The sequence below is a fragment of the Neoarius graeffei genome, chromosome 13, assembly GCF_027579695.1.
Source record: "Neoarius graeffei isolate fNeoGra1 chromosome 13, fNeoGra1.pri, whole genome shotgun sequence".
In the NCBI taxonomy this organism is placed as follows: domain Eukaryota; kingdom Metazoa; phylum Chordata; class Actinopteri; order Siluriformes; family Ariidae; genus Neoarius; species Neoarius graeffei.
The window spans coordinates 47,820,368-47,847,927 of record NC_083581.1 but is presented as its reverse complement, the minus strand read 5'-3'; the positions used below and the strand labels follow the sequence as shown (position 1 = coordinate 47,847,927).

General features: G+C 41.1%; 1 protein-coding gene across 2 annotated transcripts; it reads right to left on the bottom strand.

The window, feature by feature from the left end:
• Positions 1-14,369: 14,369 nt before the first annotated feature.
• lmod3 (leiomodin 3 (fetal)) lies at positions 14,370-27,209 on the bottom strand. 2 transcript variants are annotated; one of them, XM_060936870.1, is made up of 4 exons: positions 26,951-27,209; positions 26,436-26,713; positions 24,711-26,240; positions 14,370-14,584 (listed from the first exon to the last, which is right to left on the bottom strand). In XM_060936870.1, the coding sequence occupies exons 1-4, from the start codon at positions 27,135-27,137 to the stop codon at positions 14,537-14,539; spliced, it is 2,043 nt and encodes a 680-aa protein (XP_060792853.1). In that variant the 5' UTR covers positions 27,138-27,209; the 3' UTR covers positions 14,370-14,536. The 2 variants fall into 2 exon arrangements, with proteins under 2 accessions (XP_060792853.1, XP_060792854.1); XM_060936871.1 differs by having other exon boundaries at positions 26,436-26,710.
• Between the last annotated feature and the right edge of the window lie 351 nt (positions 27,210-27,560).

Genomic DNA, 27,560 nt, shown 5'->3' with positions numbered 1-27,560 from the left:
TTGTCTCTGTGGCAGCCCTGCGATAACCTGGTGACTTGTCCAGGGTGTACCCTGCCTCTTGCCCATAGTCATCTGGGATAGGCTCCAGCTTGCCTGCGACCCTGTAGAACAGGATAAGTGGCTACAGATAATGAATGGATGGATATTGTGACTACAAAAAAATGGACTGTGCATCATCTCTAAAAAGTGAAGCCACCACACAGGAAGAACCCGTTATGTTTTGGAGTGGATCCGACTTACAGGTCGGCTCGACAAATTCAGTTCATTTTCGCTAATGTTGTGGCATTTGGCCTTGGTGGATGTCTGCGTTCTCCGAGTACCTTTCTGTTTTCTACTGAAACACCCTGAGGGAGAGAGACATAGAGTTACCCACTCTGCGACAGTTGCAATCCCATTCTGTGTTAAAAACAAGGTGAGTTATTCAGCTCACAGGATGTTTTTTTTTTCTCTCTCCGTGCTTCCATGGAAGGCGGTTGCATTTTTCTCCGCTCTCCCTCTCCCTCCTTTTTTTCCCTGCTTGTGCTCCTTTGTCTTGTCTCGTCTGTCTATACTTTTGAGAGACTCCGCATTGCTCTCTAAACTAAAAAAACAACAACATGGAATTGATAAACTGGTCTCCTAACGAAATTGACCGTTTTCTCGACAAGAAGCCTGGGTTCGGGGGAACCCGCCTGTCCTGCCGGAACGTTCGTGGCTGATTACACGATGGATGCATGGGAGTGGTGGCAGGTCGTGTGCCTGGCGATTCTTTCTGTGGAGGACATTGAAGATATCTACCTATTCGAAACCATGATTACAGGACTTTTGCTGATTGGATTAGGCATTGCCCTGGTTTATCGAGGAAATCAGAAAACGGTGACAGCTGTTCAAAGCCCCACAAAGCTGCCCGATATGATTGAAGTGGTGGGCAGAGCTGTCAGCACTCAGACTGTGGCTATTCAGAACTTGAACCACAACATGGTTGTCATCTTGGAGAAGCTTTCGGTTTTGCAAAGGAAAAGTATTTCGGAGACCAAATTGGACAGATATGGACGATTGGAGTGGACGGGCAAAAAAGGCGTCTGCTCGCAAGACCAAACAATCCCAATCTTATCTACTTTCGGCTCCCTGAGACAGCACCAGCCTCCGCCAAGGCCGTTGCTGGGACAATACCTCCCCCTGAAGGTCACTGCTGTGAGACGCTCTTGCATTCCTCACATTCCTTCCCCCACTTCCCGCGGTCGCCGCCTTCACCCCCAGTGTGACAAGCGGGTGTGTGACCACTGCTCTCATGGCTGCAGGAGTGGACGGCTGCTTGCTTGCGCTGGGTTACCTCTACCTCCTCCCTTACCCCCCCCCCCCCCCCCGATCCCCCCCCCTTAAGTCCCGTGTTTTCATGTTGTAAAGTGTACTTGTGTTTTTTGTGCTTATGTGCTGAGTTTTTTTTTTTAATGTTCCCACACTGTACTCTCGCATGAGCATACAGTGAGGGTGTTTTTTTTCTCCTTTCCTTTCCTCATGTTCTCTGTAATTTCTTTTTATGCCTCCGCCACCGTAAGGTGCAGGAGGCATTGTTTTTGGGTTGTCCGTCTGTCCCGAAACCTTGTGAACGCGATTTCTCAAAGGTTAATGAAAGGAATTTCACCAAACTTTCACCATTTGTGTGCTTTGGGACAAACGTGAACTGATTAGATTTTGAGATCAAAAGGTTTAAGGTCAAGGTCACTGTGAGGTTAAATGTCTGTCCGAAAACCTTGTGAACACAATATCTCCAAGGCAAATGAAAGGAATTTCACCAAATATTCACCCTTTGTGCATTTGGGGACAAAGATAAACTAATTAGATTTTCAGATCAAAAGGTCAAGGTCACTGTGAGGTCAAATGTCTGTCCGAAAACCTTGTGAACGCAATATCTCCAAGGCAGATGAAAGGAATTTCACCAAACATTTACCATTTGTGCACTTGGGGACAAAGATAAACTGATTAGATTTTGAGATCAAAAGGTCTAGGGTCAAGGTCACTGTGAGGTCAAATGTCTGTCCGAAAACCTTGTGAACACAATATCTCCAAGGCTAATACAAGTAATTTCACCAGGTCAAGATTACTGAGAGGTCAAATCTCCATCCCCAAATCACAACTTAATAAGGCGTGTAGTCTACCGGGCGGAGGCATCCCCATCGATGCCATTGGCATCGAGTTCTATCTAGTTTTTCCCTGTCTTCCTGTCCTGTCTACTCCCCTTAATTATGTGTGTATGTATGTATGTATGTATGTATGTATGTATGTACACTTGTGTTCAAAATAATAGCAGTCCAACATGACTAACCAGATCAATCACTGTTTTTGGTGGAAATTATATTACTACATGGCAAATAATTTACCGGTAGGTGTAGTAGAGTCATAGAAAACCAACAGACCCAACATTCATGATATGCATGCTCCTGAGTCTGTGTAATTGAATAATTAAGTGAAAGGGACGTGTTCAAAATAATAGCAGTGTGGAGTTCAATTAGTGAGATCATTCATTCTGTGAAAAAACAGATGTCAATCAGGTGGCCCTAATTTAAGGATGAAGCCAGCACATGTTGTACATCCATTTCTCTCTGAAAACCTGAGAAACATGGGTCATTCCAGACATTGTTCAGAAGAACAGCGTGCTTTGATTAAAACGGTGATTGGAGAGGTAAAATGTATACTGTAAAGAAGTGCAGAAAATGATGGGCTGCTCAGCTAAAATGATCTCCAGTGCTTTAAAATGGACAGCAAAACCAGAGAGACGTGGAAGAAAACAGAAGACTACCATTCGAATGGATCGAAGAATAGCCAGAATGGCAAAGACTCAGCCAATGATCAGCTCCAGGGTGATCAAAGACGGTCTGAAGTTACCTGTGAGTACTGTGACAATTAGAAGATGCCTGTGTGAAGCTAATCTATCGGCAAGAAGCTCCCGCAAAGTTCCACTGTAAAAAAAAAGATGTGCTGAAGAGAATACAATTTGCCAAAGAACACATCGACTGGCCTAAAGAGAAATGGAAAAACATTTTGTGGACTGATGAAAGTAAAATTGTTCTTTTTGGGTCCAAGGGCCGCAGACAGTTTTTCAGACGACCCCCAAACACTGAATTCAAGCCACAGTACACTCTGAAGACAGTGAAGCATGGTGGTGCAAGCATCATGATATGGGAATGTTTCTCTTACTGTGGTGTTGGGCCCATTTATCGCATACCAGGGATCATGGATCAGTTTGCATATATCAAAATACTTGAGGAGGTCATGTTGCCTTATGCTGAAGAGGAAATGTCCTTGAAATGGGTGTTTCAACAAGACAACGACCCCAAACACACCAGTAAGCGAGCAGCATCAGGGTTCAAGACCAACAAAATGAAAGTTATGGAGTGGCCAGCCCAATCCCCGGACCTTAATCCGATAGAAAACTTGTGGGGTGACATCAAAAATGCTGTTTCTGAGGCAAAACCAAGAAATGCAGAGGAATTGTGGAATGTTGTCAAATCATCCTGGGCTGGAATACCTGTTCACAGGTGCCAGAAGTTCTCAGAAACCGTGGTTATACAACTAAATATTAGTTTAGTGATTCACAGGAATACTAAATCCTTAAGATTTTTTCAGTTTATACAGTAAATATTTGGAGTTTGTAATGAAAAATGCAGACACTGCTATTTTTTTGAACAGCCCAATGTTCATTTTTCTTCATTTTCTGTAAAGTAATTAAAATATTCATACATTTTTCTTCATGTTTTGATGTAGAATATAATGTGCAGTGTTCCCGATGCATGGAAATAAAAACTATTATAAGGATTTTGAGCTTTACTCATGTTTTTAAACACACTGCTATTATTTTGAACACAACTGTATGTAAGGACAGGTTGATGGTCAATTTCACTGGTACAGTGATAATAAAGGGTTCATTCATGTTGATGTAAGGTTCACAAGCTAGCCTATGTAAACACACCTCTGGATATAAAATTTCACACAATTATGCCACAGCCAGCGCTCACACACGAGCAGCAAGCACCAGACACCAGAAATATAACAAGATGGTTTGTGTACCTTTCAGCCTCAGATTCTGAGATCACAAACCCATGCTGCCAGTTACCAACACCTCAACTAATGAATCAGTAGTGTTCCATTCCATAGACCTAATGTTATTTGAATGAGCATCACATGGAGATAAATATAAGAAGTCAATTTGTGTCTCAACAGCCAAATGCATTAAATTTATAATTGACAACAGAGGAAAAAATCATGCACTTACCACTGGATATCTTTATAACAACACAATGCGTCTGTTGATTGAGTCCACACGTGGATGTTTTTGAAGTAAAAACAATCCGTTATGATATCACTAATGCTAAATTACAAAAAAATGTGCTCTGGCTAACAGGATGTGAAAGGAAGGTCAAAAGTTCAATGTGCGCTGTACCCATGGGCTGAATCAGATCATCTGTGTTGGCTTTATATTTTTAGCCTAAAAATAATCAGTTTGTGTTAGAAAGTATATTTATTTTTCAAAATATAAATTATAATTTTCACACGTTAAAAGCTTTAAATAAAACAGAAATTTCTTGGGGGTGCTATGGCTGTGCTATGGCTATCCTCGGAGTTGCTGCAGCACCCCCAGGCCCTCCCCTGGTGTCGCCCATGCAAGCCACCCTGAACTGCACAGAACTTTGGAGCTGCAGTTGTACAAAATAACTTTTCATAGCAAAAGGGATCCTTTCTTATAACACTTAGCTATGCTTGTACATATGCTAATACACATCAAACATATCGTTGCCTTACAGACCTCTTTTTCTCCAGCACGTCTCAAAAACTTTCAATGGCATTAAGGTCAGGACTCTCTGGTGGCCAGTTCATGTGTGAGAATGGTTCCTCCTGCTTCCTGAACCACACTTTCACAATTTGAACCTGATGTTCGTCCTGGAATATACCTGTACTATCAGGGAACAAAAAAATTCCTTTGAAGAGATAACCTGGTTGTTCAGTCCATTCAGATAGTCAGCTGACTTGATTTCATTGCTGTATAATGTTGCTGAGCCTAGAATTGATCAATTGAAGCAACCCCAGATCATAACACTGCCTCCAGGGGCTTAGACAGTGGCCATTATCCATAGTGGGTGCATCGCTTCATGTGCTTCCCTTCTGACCCTTACATAGCCTGACACTCTGGAATAGGGTAAATCTGGACTCATCAGACCACATGACCTTTTTCCATTGCTCCAGAGTCCAATCTTTGCGCTACCCAGCAAACTGAAGCCTTTTTCCCGATTAGTGTCATTAACAAATGCTTGTCTAATAGCCACACAGCTGTTTAGTCCAATCCTGTGAGTTCTTGTGTGTGTGTATATACAGTGGTGCTTGAAAGTTTGTGAACCCTTTAGAATTTTCTACATTTCTGCATAAATATGACCTAAAACATCATCAGATTTTCACACAAGTCCTAAAAGTAGATAAAGAGAACCCAGTTAAACAAATGAGACAAAAATATTATACTTGGTCATTTATTTATTGAGGAAAATGATCCAATATTACATATCTGTGAGTGGCAAAAGTATGTGAACCTTTGCTTTCAGTATCTGGTGTGACCCCCTTGTGCAGCAATAACAGCAAATAAATGTTTCCAGTAACTGTTGATCAGTCCTGCACACTGGCTTGGAGGAATTTTAGCCCATTCCTCCGTACAGAACAGCTTCAACTCTGGGAAGTTGGTGGGTTTCCTCACATGAACTGTTTGCTTCAGGTCCTTCCACAACATTTCCATTGGATTAAGGTCAGGACTTTGACTTGGCCATTCCAAAACATGAACTTTATTCTTCTTTAACCATTCTTTGGTAGAACGACTTGTGTGCTTAGGGTCGTTGTCTTGCTGCATGACTCACCTTCTCTTGAGAGTCAGTTCATGGACAGATATCCTGACATTTTCCTTTAGAATTCACTGGTATAATTCAGAATTCATTGTTCCATCAATGATAGCAAGCCGTCCTGGCCCAGATGCAGCAAAACAGGCCCAAACCACGATACTACCACCACCATGTTTCACAGATGGGATAAGGTTCTTATGCTGGAATTCAGTGTTTTCCTTTCTCCAAACATAACGCTACTCATTTAAACCAAAAAGTTCTATTTTGGTCTCATCAGTCCACAAAATATTTTTCCAATAGCCTTCTGGCTTGTCCACGTGATCTTTAGCAAACTGCAGACGAGCAGCAATGTTCTTTTTGGAGAGCAGTAGCAGTAGCTTTTTACTTTCAACCCTGCCATGCACACCATTGTTGTTCAGTGTTCTCCTGATGGTGGACTCATGAACATTAACATTAGCCAGTGTGAGAGAGGCCTTCAGTTGCTTAGAAGTTACCCTGAGGTCCTTTGTGACCTCGCCGACTATTACACGCCTTGCTCTTGGAGTGATCTTTGTTGGTCGACCACTCCTGGGGAGGGTAACAATGGTCTTGAATTTCCTCCATTTGTACACAATCTGTCTGACTGTGGATTGGTGGAGTCCAAACTCTTTAGAGATGGTTTTGTAACCTTTTCCAGCCTGATGAGCATCAACAACGCTTTTTCTGAGGTCCTCAGAAATCTCCTTTGTTTGTCATGATACACTTCCACAAACATGTGTTGTGAAGACCAGACTTTGATAGATCCCTGTTCTTTAAATAAAACAGGGTGCCCACTCACACCTGATTGCCATCCCACTGATTGAAAACACCTGACTCTAATTTCACCTTCAAATTAACTGCTTATCCTAGAGGTTCACATACTTTTGCCACTCACAGATTTGTAATATTGGATAATTTTCCTCCATAAATAAATGAGCAAGTATAATATTTGTGTATCATTTGTATTTGTATTGTAATGTATTTGTATCATTTGTTTAACTGGGTTCTCTTTATCTACTTTTAGGACTTGTGTGAAAATCTGATGTTGTTTTAGGTCATATTTATGCAGAAATATAGAAAATTCTAAAGGGTTCACAAACTTTCAAGCACCACTGTGTGTGTGTGTGTGTGTGTGTGTGTGTGTGTGTGTGTGTGTGTGTGTGTGTGTGTATATATTCAAGAGAGAGAGAGAGGATATTACACAATTACACGAAGATATGAAGTTTGTCTTCAAGTGGTGAATGTATGTGTCACGAGTGAGTGAAGCAAATGAGTGATATATTTTTCAACACGAGACGATAAAGTTCATATCTTCGCATCACAGTGTATTGTTGATATTATATGGACACATTCACAAAAAATGTGCAAGTTAATCAAAAGAATTTTAATTTTGAACCGGTTTGCCATTTTGAGAACGCACATCAAGTCAGCAGAAAACACTGGGAGTGACATCATCAGAGTGAAATATCAGGAAATATGTCACTCAGATCTATGATGTATTTTATATGAAAAATACGAGTTTTTCAACACGAGAAGATAAACTTCATATCTTCAAGCCAACATGTGATTTTCTTTTTATTACATAGAGACATTCACAAACAGAAAGTACCCAAATGTATCAAAACAGTTCATCGATATTCTCATGTGTGACATATTGAAAATTATTATACATACAAGACACTTTTACAATGGAATAAAAACATGTATTCTATTCCCTTCTAGCGGGTTTCATTCATTTGATTTGATAGCATGCAATATTGTTAGCATATCGCTTATCCTATGTGTATTACGCCACTCTACCCAATGGAGAATGAGCGTTGAATATGGTTTACGATATTGCATGGTTGTCAAGACAACATGACATCACACATCGGAGATGTAAAATTTCCGTGCTAGCAAGCGACTGTGACAATTTGTAAACAAACATGGCCGCCAGGTTTGCTTCATTAAATATGGAAGATTTTGAGAGAATTTTGAAAGAGAAACACGCGTTGGACACCCAAAAGGAATGTATAATAATAATAATAGCTGCCTTTTTTGTGGTATATCAGATATATTCCATTCAGCTAGCATGATATTGAGCTTATCTTTGACTTGTTCAATATCATGCTAGCTGAATGGAATATATCTAATATACCACTCAACACCAGCCAATGTTACTTAAATATGTCCCAGATGTAGTGCGTATGAAAAATACAAGTGGTGAATTTCCCAGTAAAAAAAACCCCTCGTGTCTATGTAAAATATAATGTACAACTCTGGAAAAAAAATTAAGAGACCACTTTAATTTTTGCTTAAATCAGCATCTCCATGTATGGCAGCCATTTCATTCCAGTGTCTGTGGTGGAATTCTCACACAAGCACACTTCATTTTATTTAATGAGGTACTGATTACGTGATCACCCGAACCAAATTTTATTTAATGAGGAAAGGTCTAAAAACCAGGCGGCACGGTGGTGTAGTGGTTAGCGCTGTCGCCTCACAGCAAGAAGGTCCGGGTTCGATCCCCGTAGCCAGCGAGGGCCTTTCTGTGCAGAGTTTGCATGTTTTCCCCGTGTCTGCGTGGGTTTCCTCCGGGTGCTCCGGTTTCCCCCACAGTCCAAAGACATGCAGGTTAGGTTAACTGGTGACTCTAAATTGACCGTAGGTGTGAGTGTGAATGGTTGTCTGTGTCTATGTGTCAGCCCTGTGATGACCTGGCGACTTGTCCAGGGTGTACCCCGCCTTTCGCCTGTAGTCAGCTGGGATAGGCTCCAGCTTGCCTGCGACCCTGTAGAAAGATAAAGCGGCTAGAGATAATGAGATGAGATGAGATGAGATGAGATGAGGTCTAAAAACCACTGCTGTGGTCATCACTATCCTCTTGCAATAGACCAGTTTGGATGGCAAAAACAGTGCTAGTTGTACCCTAAATTTAATTAGAATACAAAAATATCTATTCATCATGCCAAAAGAGTTAAAAAGTAAAAGTTTTGAGTGAGAAAAAAAGGTTTAAATTCTGTCTTTACTGGCAGAGGGATACAGTGCGCTTCAGGCAATTTCATTACTGTTTTTACAAGCTCCTGTTGGCCAAATGAAATGAGCCTGTGCTTGTTTGTCACATGTGTTCTGGGGGATTCATCTGATTCACACCAAATTTGGTCAGCATGGACATGATGCTGAACTGTGGAGAAGATTTTGATAACTTTAAGATAACATTAGGTGGCACGGTGGTGTAGTGGTTAGCGCTGTCGCCTCACAGCAAGAAGGTTCTGAGTTTGAGCCCAGTGGTCGTCGGGGGCCTTTCTGTGTGGAGTTTGCATGTTCTCCCCGTGTCTGCGTGGGTTTCCTCCGGGTGCTCCAGTTTCCCCCACAGTCCAAAGACATGCAGGTTAGACTAATTGGTGGCTCTAAATTGATCTAGGTGTGAGTGTGAATGGTTGTCTCTGGCAGCCTTGCGATGACCTGGCGACTTGTCCAGGGTGTACTCCGCCTCTTGCCCATAGTCAGTTGGGATAGGCTTCAGCTTGCCCGCGACCCTCACAGGATAAACGGTTACAGATAATGGATGGAAGATAACATTAAGTCTGTTGCCATGGTGACTTGTCCAGGGTGTACCCCGCCTCTCACCCATAGTCAGCTGGGATAGGCTGCAGCTTGCCTGCGACCCTGTATAGGATAAGTGGCTACAGATAATGGATGGATGGATGGATGGATGGATGTTGCCATGGGGAGGCAATCAATTCACCATTTACACCACACAAACAGTGGCATATTGCCACTACACATCATGCAATGGGGCCCAAAGTTTACATTTATATTCAATGATGGGCCATGGTCACAGGCACATGCCAGTAGTGGTTTATTGCTATAATGCCACCAACTGGCAAGTGAGGCTTTTACATCAAACTTTTTAACACTCCTCCCATGGGGTTTATCATATTTAAACCAAATGACATCAACATGATGTCAACATATATCCATGATAATAAATTATGAATTAATTTTTGTTGTCTTAAATGGTATCGCAATGGTGAGGGCAACAACTGATGTGACGTCAAGCAATCAAGAAGTGTGGCATAATTCCAAAGCACATGATGCAATGTGGCTTAAACTTCACATGTATATTAAATGCTGGGGCTTAGGCACATAGCAAGAGTATTTTTAGTAAGATGTCACAATATCTGTGATACTAAATTGTGCAGGGTGAGTAAGAGTCATAGCACATACAGTCAGAATGACGTCAATGTAGCCATGATATTAAAGTTGGGAAGTAAATGTTGAACTCTGGAACAGCATTGCCATGGTGAGGAGACCAATTAACATATAATGTTAAACACAAAGTCCACTGTACATTGTGCTAATTGGCATAAAGATTATGCGTATGATTAGTGTTATAGCATAATTATATCCACATGCTAATCTTGGCTGTTGTAACAGACACTACTGTGTCCTTCTTGCTTGGGCACACCAATTGCTGCTTGCAATTTCTTTAGCCCAGCAGGAGGCAGCAGTTATAGCAGTTCTGGCAAACTAGATGCAAGTTAGATAAAACAGCAACGTGGAAACAGTTGTGTATATTAAAACGTTATCTTCCTTCATATTATTCTAAAAATAAGTATAAATTTGTGACAATGCAAAGGCAAAGCTGAAAGAATACTGGAAACCATAGACCAGTTTTTACTGAGGTATATTTTAAAATCTGTTTTCTTCTGTGCCTGAATCTAAATACACATCCGTACATATTTGGGTAAACAAAAGTGGAAATACTTTGTTCCCAGGTTACACATCATAACATAGCTATTAAAAATCCAACTTGTAGGAATACAGAGGCAAACTAGATACAGTGTTACTAACCAAATCATCCTGTAGAACTATTTAAAAATTAAATTAGCCATAATTAAATTCAGAGCCATTGACAAAAAAGTAAACCATATGAAAAGTCAATGAAGCAATTTCTAAACACATTTATGTAAGAAAAAGATAAGTGTTAAAAACACGCTGTTGTGTGTGTGTAACAGTTATTTCATGAAATCAAGTTGTAGATGAGCTGATAGCCGATGAGGCGCATAATGCCAAGTTGGCTATAAGCCATGTACAATGAGATTGAATGGAATAACTGTTTTATTCTATCCACATTCACTGGATTTTGAGAAACAGCATTTTTGTTTTTATTGCAAATTTGATAAATAAAAACTTTACATGGGCGGCATGGTGGTGTAGTGGTTAGCGCTGTCGCCTCACAGCAAGAAGATCCGGGTTCGAGCCCCGTGGTCGGCGAGGGCCTTTCTGTGCGGAGTTTGCATGTTCTCCCCGTGTCCGCGTGGGTTTCCTCCGGGTGCTCCGGTTTCCCCCACAGTCCAAAGACATGCAGGTTAGGTTAACTGGTGACTCTAAATTGACCGTAGGTGTGAATGTGAGTGTGAATGGTTGTCTGTGTCTATGTGTCAGCCCTGTGATGACCTGGCGACTTGTCCAGGGTGTACCCCGCCTTTCACCCGTAGTCAGCTGGGATAGGCTCCAGCTTGCCTGCGACCCTGTAGAACAGGATAAAGTGGCTAGAGATAATGAGATGAGATGAAAAACTTTACACAAAATGTCTGACAAAATCATTTCCGCTTAGAATGTAAACAAACCGGTGAAATGACAGTAGCAATTTGTGAAAAATGCGATAATAATTATTGAAAAATAAAAAGATACGTTCTTACTATCAAATACTTTTAGCATACTTTGCATACTTTGTTGCTTTTAAAAAACTTTGGGGGGGGTGGGGTTTCTTCTTCTTTCGAGTTTTTGGTGGTTGGCAAACCAACTTAAAGGTGCTTTACCGCCACCGACTGGGCTGGAGTGTGAAACAGGAGATATAGATGACTTACAACCACGTGATCAAAATCTGCTGCGTCATGAGCATCCGCCATGATGGTGGATATACAAAGCAACTAGGATGGCAACCGCTGAAAGCATGTCTGTAAACAATGCTGAATTTTCTCAGCATTACCATGATTTGAATGGTCAAGCGAAGATTCAATACAAAGAGAAGATAGATATGTGTGGTTTTGACCCATATTATTTAAAAAAGTCAGACTTTTCTGAAGATAAGATGCTTCTACCGACCATCGAGTCCCCAGATATCACGTTCTATCTGGTTTGGCTGCTGAAGAATCAAGTCCGACCTTGGACGAAACACAGCCCATTTTCCGAGTGGGTGCCCAGTCTGGATTGTTTCTATCGTATAATTTTGCTGGCGCTCCTAGAAGCGAAATGGTAATACACGTGTTAAAATTATAACAACGACCGAGTGAACCACGACAAGAGAACGCTCATTTTATAACAAAATTCTAACAACACAAAATTCTTCCATGATGATAGTGAGAAAGCTTTTGAATCTCACCTGAGATAAAATGATTACTGCAAACACGAAGCTGTTTTGGTTTTAGCCTCTGTTAGTTCAGCCCTGCCGATGTTGTTCAGCCGTGCTCGTCTCCTCTCCGTACTAAGCCTCAGAGTTTCCTTGCCCTCTTTCTGAATCACGGACAGAATTCAAAAAAATTGGAACGTGCCATGGTCACGAGTACTGTTGCGACCACAACCATATACAGCACAAAGAGATGGCATAGCTAAAAGAACGCTTAAAGCAGTGGAAAAACAAAGAGAGTTGAGCACACATGATTATGTTTTGTATGGAATGTCACTTGACCTCGCATTTGTATCTCAACCAACATGGCCGACATCTGGGTTTCTATTTTGCTTTGACGGCACTTGCAAGTCAAGGATTGGGGGGAAAAAAATAGCCTCAGTGAGGCTGTAGCTCAAACCTGCCAAGACGCCCATAAAATCATAAATGTCAGGTGGTGCCACCATCTTCACAACTTTTATGCGCACCCAGCTCGGGAATATTGGATGTGAGTTTGATCGAAATCTGATCAATCCTGTAGAAGGAGTAGCGATTTTTGTAAATTTTGGACAGATGACGATACTGGACGATGGACGGATGATGCATGATCACATAAGCTCATCTGACCTGGTCTGTGGCCAGATGAGCTAAAAAACTATATTCTATATACTATTTCTGTTTCTTTTAAATACTTGATACCAATTTTTGGGGCTTTGTTTTTGAATAGTTTTTATTTTGTCCTCGGTTGGTTCAGCAAAATGCTCTGCCATTTTGTTTTTCTCTACTCACGGTATAGGAGCTGATAGCCTAGTAGTAGAGTAGCCAATCAGAGCATGCGATTGAATGTGGATAGAATATCTATATATACAGTGGTGCTTGAAAGTTTGTGAACCCTTTAGAATTATCTATATTTCTGCATAAATATGACCTAAAACATCATCAGATTTTTACACAAGTCCTAAAAATAGATAAAAGAGAACCCAGTTAAACAAATGAGACAGAAATATTATACTTGGTCATTTATTTATTGAGGAAAATGATCCAATATTACATATCTGTGAGTGGCAAAAGTATGTGAACCTTTAGGATTAGCAGTTAATTTGAAGGTGAAATTAGAGTCAGGTGTTTTCAATCAATGGATTGACAATCAGGTGTGAGTGGGCACCCTGTTTTATTTAAAGAACATGGATCTATCAAAGTCTGATCTTCACAACACGCGTTTGTGGAAGTGTATCATGGCACGAACAAAGGAGATTTCTGAGGACCTCAGAAAAAGCGTTGTTGATCCTCATCAGGCTGGAAAAGTTTACAAAATCATCTCTAAAGAGTTTGGACTCCACCAATCCACAGTCAGACAGATTGTGTACAAATGGAGGAAATTCAAGACCATTGTTATCCTCCTCTGGAGTGGTCAACCAACAAAGATCACTCCAAGAGCAAGGCATGTAATAGTCGGCAAGGTCACAAAGGACCCCAGGGTAACTTCTAAGCAACTGAAGGCCTCTCTCACATTGGCTAATGTTAATGTTCATGAGTCCACCATCAGGAGAACACTGAATAACAATGGTGTGCATGGCAGGGTTGCAAGTAGAAAGCCATTGCTCTCCAAAAAGAACATTGCTGCTCGTCTGCAGTTAACTTTTTGGTTTAAATGAGTAGCGTTATGTTTGGAGAAAGGAAACCCACCAACATCCCAGAGTTGAAGCTGTTCTGTATGGAGGAATGGGCTAAAATTCCTCCAAGCCGGTGTGCAGGACTGATCAACAGTTACCGGAAATGTTTAGTTGCAGTTATTGCTGCACAAGGGGGTCACACCAGATACCGAAAGCAAAGGTTCACATACTTTTGCCACTCACAGATATGTAATATTGGATCATTTTCCTCAATAAATAAATGACTAAGTATAATATTTTTGTCTCATTTGTTTAACTGGGTTCTCTTTATCTACTTTTAGGACTTGTGTAAAAATCTGATGATATTTCAGGTCATATTTATGCAGAAATATAGAAAATTCTAAAGGGTTCACAAACTTTCAAGCACCACTGTAAAGCATATATATATATATATATATATATATATATATATATATATATATATATATATATATATAATAAAGCAGATTTCATGCAGCTGTCATATTACTTAAAGGCTGATAGAGAAACCACACCATGATCAAAACAGCGTTAAATGTAAAATGATGGCAGTGTATGGCTCATACAGCAACATCTGATTAGGCCCGTATTGGCTACAGGTACAGGTGAGCAGTCTGTCTAAAAGCATGTTGTCATCATAAAAGACTGGTTTCCCTTGATTCCAGAACTTTGGGAAGAGGCACCTGTGGATTATAAAGTGGATTTGTTTTCAGTATGGTGTATAAATCAGATAAATTTTTGCACAAAACAATTTAATATATTCAGTAAACTAAAATAAGAAATTAACTGGCTCACTTCAGAACCTTCATCTTTGCCTCTTTATTGTTATTTAAAATTTTACTGCTGTCTCCTCCTTTCAGTTTCATTGTACAACCCCGATTCCAAAAAAGTTGAGACAAAGTACAAATTGTAAATAAAAACAGAATGCAATAATTTACAAATCTCAAAAACTGATATTGTATTCACAATAGAACATCGACACCATATCAAATGTCGAAAATAAGACATTTTGAAATTTCATGCCAAATATTGGCTCATTTGAAATTTCATGACAGCAACACATCTCAAAAAAGTTGGGACAGGGGCAATAAGAGGCTGGAAAAGTTAAAGGTACAAAAAAGGAACAGCTGGAGGACCAAACTGCAACTCATTAGGTCAATTGGCAATAGGTCATTAACATGACTGGGTATAAAAAGAGCATCTTGAAGTGGCAGCAGCTCTCAGAAGTAAAGATGGGAAGAGGATCACCAATCCTCCTAATTCTGCACCGACAAACAGTGGAGCAATATCAGAAAGGAGTTCGACAGTGTAAAATTGCAAAGAGTTTGAACATATCATCATCTACAGTGCATAATATCATCAAAAGATTCAGAGAATCTGGAAGAATCTCTGTGCGTAAGGGTCAAGGCTGGAAAACCATACTGGGTGCCCGTGATCTTCGGGCCCTTAGACGGCACTGCATCACATACAGGCATGTTTCTGTATTGGAAATCACAAAATGGGCTCAGGAATATTTCCAGAGAACATTATCTGTGAACACAATTCACCGTGCCATCTGCCGTTGCCAGCTAAAGCTCTATAGTTCAAAGAAGAGACCATATCTAAACATGATCCAGAAGCGCAGACGTCTTCTCTGGGCCAAGGCTCATTTAAAATGGACTGTGGCAAAGTGGAAAACTGTTCTGTGGTCAGACAAATCAAAATTTGAAGTTCTTTATGGAAATCAGGGACGCCGTGTCATTCAGACCAAAGAGGAGAAGGACGACCCGAGTTGTTATCAGCGCTCAGTTCAGAAGCCTGCATCTCTGATGGTATGGGGCTGCATTAGTGCGTGTGGCATGGGCAGCTTATACATCTGGAAAGACACCATCAATGCTGAAAGGTATATCCAGGTTCTAGAGCAACATATGCTCGCATCCAGACGACGTCTGTTTCAGGGAAGACCTTGCATTTTCCAACATGACAATGCCAAACCACATACTGCATCAATTACAGCATCATGGCTGCGTAGAAGAAGGGTCCGGGTACTGAACTGGCCAGCCTGCAGTCCAGATCTTTCACTCATAGAAAACATTTGGCGCATCATAAAACGGAAGATATGACAAAAAAGACCTAAGACAGTTAAGCAACTAGAATCCTACATTAGACAAGAATGGGTTAATATTCCTATCCCTAAACTTGAGCAACTTGTCTCCTCAGTCCCCAGACGTTTACAGACTGTTGTAAAGAGAAAAGGGGATGTCTCACAGTGGTAAACATGGCCTTGTCCCAACTTTTTTGAGATGTGTTGTTGTCATGAAATTTAAAATCACCTAATTTTTCTCTTTAAATGATACATTTTCTCAGTTTAAACATTTGATATGTCATCTATGTTCTATTCTGAATAAAATATGGAATTCTGAAACTTCCACATCATTGCATTCCATTTTTATTTACAATTTGTACTTTGTCCCAACTTTTTTGGAATCGGGGTTGTAAGAATGTCTTTATACACAAGTATTACAACAAAAGATTCATCATCTTTTATCTTAAAAGCTGTATCATTAAGATTTCCCTTCACTGGAAATAAAGGGCACAAACTGTTCCAGCATGACAATGCCCCTGTGCACAAAGCAAGGGCCATAAAGACATAGTTTGCTAAGGTTAATGTGGAAGAACTCGAGTGGCCCAAGCCCTGACCCCAACTCCATAGAACACCTTTGAATGAGTTGCGTCACTTGGGAGCCCCAACTGTTTTTCATACTAATGGCACTCCTCTCTCTCATCCTTCTTTTCTTTCATTCATCCTTCCATCCTTCCATCGGCGATAATGCATTTGCCAAAGATTTCCCATTTCAAAAATATTGACACCAAGCCATTTTCAATTCACTGTCCACTTTATTAGGTACAGCTGCACAAATACACCACTCTATTATGCACATCTGTGCTAACGTGGCAAACATGCTATTGGTTAACAGCTAATGGCTAACATGCTAATAGCTAAAGGCTAACATGCTAGTGTCTAATGTAAACGGCTAACCCCTAATGACTTACATGCTAATAGTTCACATGCTAATGGCTAACCGTTAACGTCTAACATACCTGTTAATGGCTACCATGTTAATGGCTACCATGCTAATGCTAACATGCTAACATGCATGTTAGCTAGCTGCTCCTTGAGATTAAAAGCTAGGATGACTGAAATTGGCAAATGTCATTAGGTTATTGTATCTTACATACATATGACAGGCGGTATGGTGGTGTAGTGGTTAGCACTGTTGCCTCACAGCAAGAATGTTCTGGGTTTGAGCCCAGAAGCCGACAGGGGCCTTTCTGTGCGGAGTTTGCATGTTCTCCCCGTGTCCGCGTGGGTTTCCTCCGGGTGCTCCAGTTTCCCCCACAGTCCAAAGACATGCAGGTTAGGTTAACTGGTGTCTCTAAATTGACCGTAGGTGTGAATGTGAGTGTGAATTGTTGTTTGTCTCTATGTGTCAGCCCTGTGATGACCTGGCGACTTGTCCAGGGTGTACCCCGCCTCTCACCCATAGTTGCTGGAATAGGCTCCAGCTTGCCTGTGACCCTATACAGGATACAGATAATGGATGGATGGCTAAATATGACATAACTTTTTCTATTCTACTCTGTTTTTCTTTCTATCTTTTTCATCTTTCCATCCTCCCATTAGAACCCCTTTGATTTTACTCCTGCTACATCTTTTAGAGTCACAAAACATTGTATATGGATTCGACTGCAAACTTGCAGCACTTTACTGCTTTTCATACTAGTGACACTCATCTATCTCACTCTTCTATTCCTTCATTCATCGTTATCCTTCGATTGATATCCACTGATTGTACTACTCCAACTTTTAAGGTTGAACTGCCAAACTTCATATGTAAATTCAGCTGCTAAAACAAAACATACCCTTACACATATAAATATGGCATAACTTTTCCTCTGCTTGTCTTTCCTACTTTTTGTGTCCAAACTTTAGACTGGTACAGGCCCGGCGCCATGGGGGGGCGAAAGGGGGCATCGCCCCCTCGTGGCTACAGCCCCGCCCCCTCAACGGAGACTCAGATCACTTAATTGTTTTCTTATGAAAATATAATGTATTATAGACGTATTAATAATTTGCATTTTCAAATACGAAATATTAAGTGGTTGCGCATTGCACAAAAATACATTTCACATAAATCACTACTAAAACTGGCACGGTAGAACAAATCTGATTGGTTGTTATGATTCTTACGTTGCAATCGTAGAATTCAACTGTATTAAGGTAGGATTATTTCAAAAAGCCTGAATTTAATATTAACCCTGTTTTAGACATATGTATCAATCCTAACTACTGGGGACTAGTTATTGTGGGTGTATGTGTGAAATGCTGACACAGCCGCGCACACACAGACCTGTGATAAGGACAAGGGGCGGGGCGGGGGTTTTACATGTACACTTACAAGTGCACTGTCTCTGCAATATCCTGCAATATGCAATCAGTTTACGGGAGTAGTCTTTCCCCTTCCGAATTAAACGAATTCAATCACAATATTGTGAATCCATTTTCTTTCTTTGTAGGCTAAGTTTATCTCCGTTTATGTTGGTGTATGTGTTCATATATGGTCCGCTTTGTGCGCAAATAGCGTAAGAATATGTGTCGTTGACGTCACCCCCCATGCAGCGGGGGTGAAAATTCATCACTTCAGAGTGTTTAGTCCCCTACACGCCTAAACTGGGATCGCGGATTAAGTGGTTAGCGTTGACTCGGTGCGAGTCAGGGAGGCTATTACTGGTGCAGCCGCGGGGTCTGTTGATTTTTTTAAATTATGATTTTGGCCGCCGAGCCAAGTACCTTAGACTTGCATTGACGTTTTCATGCCGCGGAGCTATTTGTATGTATTTTAAATGTAAAGGACTTGCCTGTAGGTTTGTGTGTGTTGTTTTATGTTTGGCATCTTTCCGGTTGTACCGCGTGTCTGTGAGAAAATTGGAGGGGAGGGTTAACAGGTGGGCACGGGGGCTGATAAAGCGCAACTGCCCTGGTAATATGCCACATGATTTTCCCAGACTAAAGCAACCTTCGGGGCCGTGGTTTTGTGGTTGGCGCAGTTAATTGTTTGAAACACGTTGTCAGACTGCCATCACTACTACACACTATATGAAAAAATATTTGCCCCCTTGCGATTTCTAATTGCCCCCTTAGTAAACTGTTCCTGGCGCCGGGCCTGAGCACCGCCACCTCAACGGAGACTCAGATCACTTAATTGTTTTCTTAATTGTTATTGTGGGTGTATGTGTGAAATGCTGACACAGCCGCGCACACACAGACCTGTGATAAGGACAAGGGGAGGGGTCGTGCGGGCGGGCGGGGGTTTTATATGTAGTCTACACTTACAAGTGCACTGTCTCTGCAATATGCAGTCAGTTTACGGGAGTAGTCTTTCCCCCACCGAATTAAACGAATTCAATCACAATATTGTGAATCCATTTTCTTTCTTTGTAGGCTAAGTTTATCTCCGTTTATGTTGGTGTATGTGTTCATATACAGTGGTGCTTGAAAGTTTGTGAACCCTTTAGAATTTTCTACATTTCTGCATAAATATGACCTAAAACATCATCAGATTTTCACACAAGTCCTAAAAGTAGATAAAGAGAACCCAGTTAAACAAATGAGACAAAAATATTAGACTTGGTCATTTATTTATTGAGGAAAATGATCCAATATTACATATCTGTGAGTGGCAAAAGTATGTGAACCTTTGCTTTCAGTATCTGGTGTGACCCCCTTGTGCAGCAATAACTGCGACTAAACATTTCCGGTAACTGTTGATCAGTCCTGCACACCGGCTTGGAGGAATTTTAGCCCATTCCTCAATACAGAACAGCTTCAAATCTGGGATGTCGGTGGGTTTCCTCACATGAACTGCTCACTTCAAGTCCTTCCACAACATTTTGATTGGATTAAGGTCAGGACTTTGACTTGGCCATTCCAAAACATTAACTGTATTCTTGTTTAATCATTCTTTGGTAGAACGACTTGTGTGCTTAAGGTAGTTGTCTTGCTGCATGACCCACCTTCTCTTGAGATTCAGTTCATGGACAGATGTCCTGACATTTTCCTTTAGAATTCACTGGTATAATTCAGAATTCATTGTTCCATCAATGATGGCAAGCCGTCCTGGCCCAGATGCAACAAAACAGGCCCAAACCATGATACTACCACCACCATGTTTCACAGATGGGATATGGTTCTTATGCTGGAATGCAGTGTTTTCCTTTCTCCAAACATGAAGCTTCTCATTTCAACCAAAATGTTCTATTTTGGTCTCATCCTTCACAAAACATTTTTCCAATAGCTGTCTGGCTTGTCCACGTGATCTTTAGCAAACTGCAGATGAGCAGCAATGTTCTTTTTGGAGAGCAGTGGCTTTCTTCTTGCAAGCCTGCCATGCACACCATTGTTGTTCAGTGTTCTCCTGATGGTGGACTCATGAACATTAATATTAACCAATGTGAGACAGGCCTTCAGTTGCTTAGAAGTTACCCTGGGGTCCTTTGTGACCTTGCCGACTATTACACGCCTTGCTCTTGGAGTGATCTTTGTTGGTTGACCACTCCTGGGGAGGGTAACAATGGTCTTAAATGTCCTGCATTTGTACACAATCTGTCTGACTGTGGATGGGTGGAGTCCAAACTCTTTAGATATTGTTTTGTAACCTTTTCCAGCCTGATGAGCATCAACAATGCTGTTTCTGAGGTCCTCGGAAATCTCCTTTGTTCGTACTATTATACACTTCCACAAACATGTGTTGTGAAGATCAGACTTTGATAGATCCCTGTTCTTTAAATAAAACAGGGTGCCCACTCACACCTGATTGTCATCCCATCGATTGAAATCACCTGACTCTAATTTCACCTTCAAATTAACTATTAATCCTAGAGGTTCACATACTTTTGCCACTCACAGATATGTAATATTGGATCATTTTCCTCAATAAATAAATGACCAAGTATAATATTTTTGTCTTATTTGTTTAACTGGGTTCTCTTTACCTACTTTTAGGACTTGTGTGACAATCTGATGACGTTTTAGGTCATATTTATGCAGAAATATAGAAAATTCTAAAGGGTTCACAAACTTTCAAGCACCACTGTATGGTCCACTTTGTGCGCAAATAGCGTAAGAATATGTGTCGTTGACGTCATCCCCCATGCAGCGGGGGTGAAAATTCATCACTTCAGAGTGTTTTGTCCCCTACACGCCTAAACTGGGATTGCGGATTAAGTGGTTAGCGTTGACTCGGTGCGAGTCAGGAAGGCTATTACTGGTGCAGCCGCGGGGTCTGTTGATTTTTTTAAATTATGATTTTGGCTGCTGAGCCAAGTACCTTAGACTTGCATTGATGTTTTGTTTTCATGCCGCGGAGCTATTTGTATGTATTTTAAATGTAAAGGACTTGCCTGTAGGTTTGTGTGTGTTGTTTTATGTTTGGCATCTTTCCGGTTGTAAGAAATGTTTGGCATCTTTCCGGTCTGTGAGAAAATCGGAGGGGAGGGTTAACAGGTGGGCATGGTTGTTGATAAAGCGCAACTGCCCTGGTAATATGCCACATGATTTTCCCGGACTAAAGCAACCTTCGGGGCCGTGGTTTTGTGGTTGGCGCAGTTAATTGTTTGAAACACGTTGTCAGACCGCCATCACTACTACACACTATATGAAAAATATTTGCCCCCTTGCGATTTCTAATTGCCCCCTTAGTAAACTGTTCCTGGTGCCGGGCCTGGACTGGTACTATATATGCATACACTGATCAGCCATAACATTAAAACCACTGACCGATGAAGTGACTAACATTGATTATCTCATTACAGTGGCACCTGTCAAGGGGTGGGATACATTAGGCAGCAAGAGCACAGTCAGTTCTTGAAGTTGATGTGTTGGAGTCAGGAAAAATGGGCAAGCATAAGGCTCTGAGCAACAATGACGAGGGCCAAATTGTGATGGCTAGATGACGAGGTCAAAGCATCTCCAAAACGGGCAGATCTTGTGGGATGTTCCTGGTATGCAGCCGTTAGTACCTACCAAAAAGTGGTCCAAGGAAGGACAACTGGTGAACCGACGACAGGGCCATAGGCATCCAAGGCTCATTGATGCTCGTGGGGAGTGAAGGCTAGTCTGTCAGGTCTTATACCACAGAATAGCTACTGTAGAACAAATTGCTGAAAAAGTTAACGCTGGCTATTATAGAAAAGTGTAACAACGCACTTGCATAACAGCTTGCTGCATATGGGGCTGCGTAGCCACAGAATGGTCAGAATGCCCATGGTGACCCCTGTCAACAGCTGGAAATGCCTACAATGGGCATGTGAGTATCAGAACTGGATCATGGAACTATGGAAGGTGGTGGCCTGGTCTGATGAATCACATTTTCTTTTACATCATGTGGACAGCCGGGTGCATGTGTCTTACTTTCCTGGGTATGAGATGGCACCTGCCACACTGCAAAAATTGTTCAGGAATGGTTTGAGGAACATGACAAAGACTCCACCTACAAATTCCCCAGATCTCAATTTGATCGAGCATCTGTGGGATGTGCTGGACAAAAAAGTCTGATCCATGGAGGCCCCACATCACAACCTACAGGACTTAACAGATCTGCCACTGATGTCTTGGTGCCGAAAACCACAGCACACCTTCAAAGGTCTTGTGGAGTCTATGTTTCAACAGGTCACAGCTATTCTGGTGGCACAAGGGGGACTTACATAATATTAGGTCAGTGGCTTTAATGTTATGGCTGATTGGTGTATCTCCTCATCCACTTGACACATAAAGATGAAATTTCCTCTTATTTTTCTTGATCAAAATTTAAAACTTTGTGTCATATTATTTTGGAAGAAATGCCTTCTTCTTCTTTTGGCTGGTCCCATTAGGGGTTGCCACAGCAGATCTTCTGGATCCGCATATTTGATTTGAAATAGGTTTTTACACTAGATGGCCTTCCTGACACAACCCTCCCCAGTCTATCCATGCTTGGGACCAGCACTAAGTTTACACTGGCTTGTGCAACCCCAGTGGCTGGGTATTTTACCTAAGCTGCATATCTTTGCACTGTGGGAGGAAACCGGAGCACCCAGATGGAACCCATGCCGACACGGAGAGAACATGCAAACTCCACACAGAAAGGCCGCTGTCGGCCATGAGGTTCAAACCTAGAACCTTCTTGCTGTGAGGCGACAGTGCTACCCACTGCACCCCCATTTTGGAAGAAATGTAGCCTATCAAGTTTTACATTATTTCCTATCTCATGAAACATTATCCTAGTGTGATTAGTAAACAGTCAGCCATGCAAAACTTTGCATTGTGTTCGTTCACAATCCCAATTAGCATATGTCCTGTATATATGTGCTTGAGTCATAATGCACTCTTTAAAGATTTTAATCGGGGCCAGGATTCAATTAAAAAAGCTGTTTCTCAGGCTGCAAATCCAATGAGGCTGTACTGTATAGTTGTGTTAATCTATGATTTTTAGTATTAACTAGGTTACTTCAAAAACATAGCACATAGCAAGCATCAGGCACTCACATTTCAGCACACACTTCACAGTTTTAGCATTAAGCTTCATTCACAAAATTTTAATAGTATGTTAATCTATGGTTGCTTTTGTTTTCTGTGAAAGTCATTGAGAACCAGCTACCTGTGGTGCAGTCTGTATGCACTGTATGCTGCTTGAGGCTACATTTATTATTATTATTATTATTATTATTATTATTATTGTAACTGTTAGGATTCTTCTTCTTCATGTCCTACAGACATCTACAATTTCCTATCTACAGTAAGAAATCCTGAGGCCATACGCACAAGTGCATAAGATTATTAGTTTTGGCCGTGATCATACACAGAGGACAGATATTCTTTTTTCATTGGTTCTTTTGGTTAAATTACAAAAACTTGCCTTTTGGAGTATTTAACCCTCTGTGGACAATATGTGAAACATTCTTTTGCAAACTAGTTCTTGGATTTTTGTTGCATTGTCACCAATTTGATGACAAACTACTCAGCAGAGTGTGAGGCTCAATAATTGTCAAAAACATTTTGACATTTGTAAACAGTATGACAGCTACATGGCAATCAATTCAAATGGGGTGGAACCTAAATTACTCAAATAACTTTACCACATGATTAGTTGTATGGATAAAAAAAAAAACATAAAAAAGACAGCCATCTGCTAATCAGATTTCAGCAGACATTCAGCAGTGTTAAAACTGACCTGTTATCCTAGGTTCAGGTAAGGAATCACTACTATCTGATGCAGTACTACTCAAATTGGTCACTGGGATGTGCTATTCATGTTTGTGCACACCAAAACAAGCATACATCTTGGAAAACATGGTGTACAGTGAAAATTCTTTGTAGATTATTTCTGTTGCTCAAACTCAAAAACTGTACCTTTTGGACCATTTAGCTCCACCTACTTAGGTGATCATTTGCGTAATATGCGAAACCTACTTTTGCAAACTGGTCCTAGGATTTTTGGCCACTCTTCACAATCACATGGCTGCGTTCAGCTAAATGGCTTTCAGGAACATTTCATAGAATATCAGACATTTCATACTTAAGTTTTGTGAGCAGTGCTTACAAACTTGGAAAGTATGTTCATCTATGAAATCATTATTGTTTTAAGTAACTTGGCAAGAACAAATGCAAACGCAACTCTGACTTACATTAATATGGTGTAGTAATTTTGTATCTAAGCTATAGATATAGGTACTGAATGCATAGGTAGTTCTCTTAATTTGAGTCCTGATCTGAGAATTCTTAACTGCACTTACCGCTTTCAGATAGGCCACATTGCTCTGTCTAATTTCACTGAGGAGTAGGTCACGTGGCGTTAGTTCTACTTTTGGTGGCTGCCTTCTTCGGGGAACTGGCTTCAGTGCCTTTATCACATCTTTCAAGTTGGCCCTGTCATCCAGAAAGTCTTCACTTGCTGTGTTTGTCTGCTTGGGCATGCTTCGTAACTGAATCTTAGCCCTCCCATCTCTTTTCTCTTCTTTTTTAGTTAAATCCAGGAGTGGGTCACGGCGTTTAGGAGTCTTCTTAAGCTTCACATCTTTTAGTATATTGCCGGAGTCTGAATCTGAACTGGGTGGATGTTGTCGAGTAGGGTGGTGTGTCTTGTGTAGCTGGCGACCTGGTGTTGATACTATGGGAGGTCCTTGAGATTTTTCTGAAAGATGCTGAGGACCCTGAGCAGGACACAGAAGTTCCATTCCAGGAATATACCCTCCTAACATCTCCAGCAGACCAGGTGGCAAGTTCAGGTGGCTCTCATACAACTCCATGATCTGATGTTGCTCTTTTATCTGCTGAAGCCTCTGCTCTTCCTTCCTTTGTTGTCGCTGCCGGTCAAGGTTCCTAGTGAGCAAGTTGGTCACTACCATCCTGGGCCCAGGAAGCTCAAAATGGTAGCCAATCTTAAGCAGAGTGTTATTAGCTTTCAGGAGACGTGCTACTTCCATCTCTGCATGATGGCCCAACATGTGTCTCTGATTGTGGAAGCGGAGTTCTGTCAAAGTCTCATTGAACTGTAGACAGCGCATGATTGCAATGATACCTTTTCCAGTAATGAAGTTGGATTCAATGTTCAGTGTGGTGATGCTCCTGTTCTCTCGTAGCATGTTAGCCAAGGCAAAGGCCACATTTTCGTCTGCACCTGTGTTTGCAATGCTGAAGGTCTTCACATGCCTGTTCTTCTTCAGGGCCTCAATGTAGTCTAAGAGCATGTCTTTAGGAATGTTCTCAATATTGTTTAGGTTAACCTCAGTGATAGAAGAGTTATGACTGCGGATTTTGTCCAGGGTGGTTTCCAGATTGGTATCGTTCCCCGATGGTCTTGCAGTTTTTTTAATCAAACCATCACCAAGTGCAAGCTTTGGGATCTTCAACTTGGATATGACTCTCTCTTCTTTCTTAGGAACCCAGTTCTCATAGGCTGAAGGAGCAGGTTCACATTTAATCTGATCTGCTTCCTTCATTTTATCTATTGTTGAGTCATCCTCATTCAATTCAGCTTTCTGAGATTCTTTCTCTTTTTGTGAATCAGGGAAATTTGGAGCTGGCTGAGAGTTGGCAAACATAATGCTACTTTCTTGAGCTTCTGTTTTAATTGACTGGCTCTTTTCATTTTCACCAACTTCTACATCCACCACTTTGTCTTTTACCTCTTCAGTCACTTCCTCAATCACTTCTTCATGATCCCCTATCTCAGCATCTTCCACTATCTCCTCATTCACATATTCTACTTCAATATTTTTATTATCTTCTTTCACTGCATTCTTCAGCTCTTCCTCCCTTTTTTTCTGATGGTGACAAAAATACGTACAAGCATCATACCTCCAGCCATGTATGATATAGTGTATGAATAATATTGATTGAAGTAACAATGTTGATTCTAGTAAAATAAAGAATATGGTATACAGTATAAAAAGTAAAATCTCATCAGAGAATGTCCAAACTCATGCTTTTAGATTTGCCTGAGAAAGGTGCTGTCTTACCTGACTGGGAAGCAGGGTTGTTGGGATTCTTTCTTCTTCTAGTAAACGTTTAGATTCTTTCTCCCAGTACAGGTAGTCCACTAGTGATCTATGGTCAAATGAACCTGTTGGCGGTTTATCAGTCTGGTCTTTTTGTCGCATCCCTACTGGCACTCTCTCGTCAGGAACAATTACCTCCATCTCATTCTGGAGCTCTTTGAGCTCTTCAGCAGAGAGACCTGCCAGAATCACATCTTCATCAATGTCTTCCTGATCCTCAGATTCCCCTTCTTTGTCTGCTGAAATTAGCAGAAAACAGCAATGACAAAAAGAGAATTATACAGTTACTGTAACCACATTTATGGTGCATATTTTAGACAATCGACAATTTAAGTCTTCTTGATCATAAAATACAGAATACTAATCATTAAACAACATAAAATTATTTAGTGGATCAGGAGCAAATATTACAGCCTGTGGAAAAATAGGCAGAAAATAAGGAGGAACAATGTTACGTGACAGCAAAAATAGAAAACCTTGAGTCTTTGCTTCAACAGATGTGTTATTTTGTCTCATTCCCACTGGTACTGTCTGATCCGGGGCAATATCATCCATCTCCTTCTGGAGCTGCTGGAGCTCTTCAGCTGAAAGACCTGCTAGAATGTTGTCTTCATCAATCTCCTCCATGTAGGAGTCCTGGTCACAATACTTGGACATGTTCATACAGGTGTGGCTTCAAGTAGGAAAGCACAAGCTCAACCAAAGGCAGAATCACAAGTCAGTGTGAAGTGAATGTCAGCCTGAACTTCAGCTGGGTGCAATAATACCTCAGTGTCTTATCTGAGTTTAAAAATATCCCTGTTTCAAGAGGGGTGGGTATTTATGATACACCAACATGTTCTTTTTTCAGCAGCTTGAGTCAGCTGAACAGTTCAGTAGTACTCCAGTGTGACTGAAGGGGGTGGAGAAAGACAGAAACAGGTGGAAATGCCAGTGAAATATCTTCCATTGGCTTAGTCCTGAACCATAAACATTTTCTGTGCTGCCGTCTTTCATATTTATTAGGACCAGTTTTGTGTAGTATCGAAATGTTATTGAAATGAGTTGGTGTTCTGTAATCGAAGAGCAGGAATGTTTTCAATGTTA

Bases quoted from the DNA above. Each gene is read 5' to 3' on its own strand.
- lmod3 (XM_060936870.1), bottom strand. From the start codon at position 27,137: ATGAACATGTCCAAGTATTGTGACCAGGACTCCTACATGGAGGAGATT. The intron at 26,241-26,435 runs GTAAGACAGCAC...TGTCACCATCAG, and splicing joins CAACCCTGCTTCCCAGTCAG to AAAAAAAGGGAGGAAGAGCT. The intron at 14,585-24,710 runs GTAAGTGCAGTT...TATAATCCACAG, and splicing joins ATGTGGCCTATCTGAAAGCG to GTGCCTCTTCCCAAAGTTCT.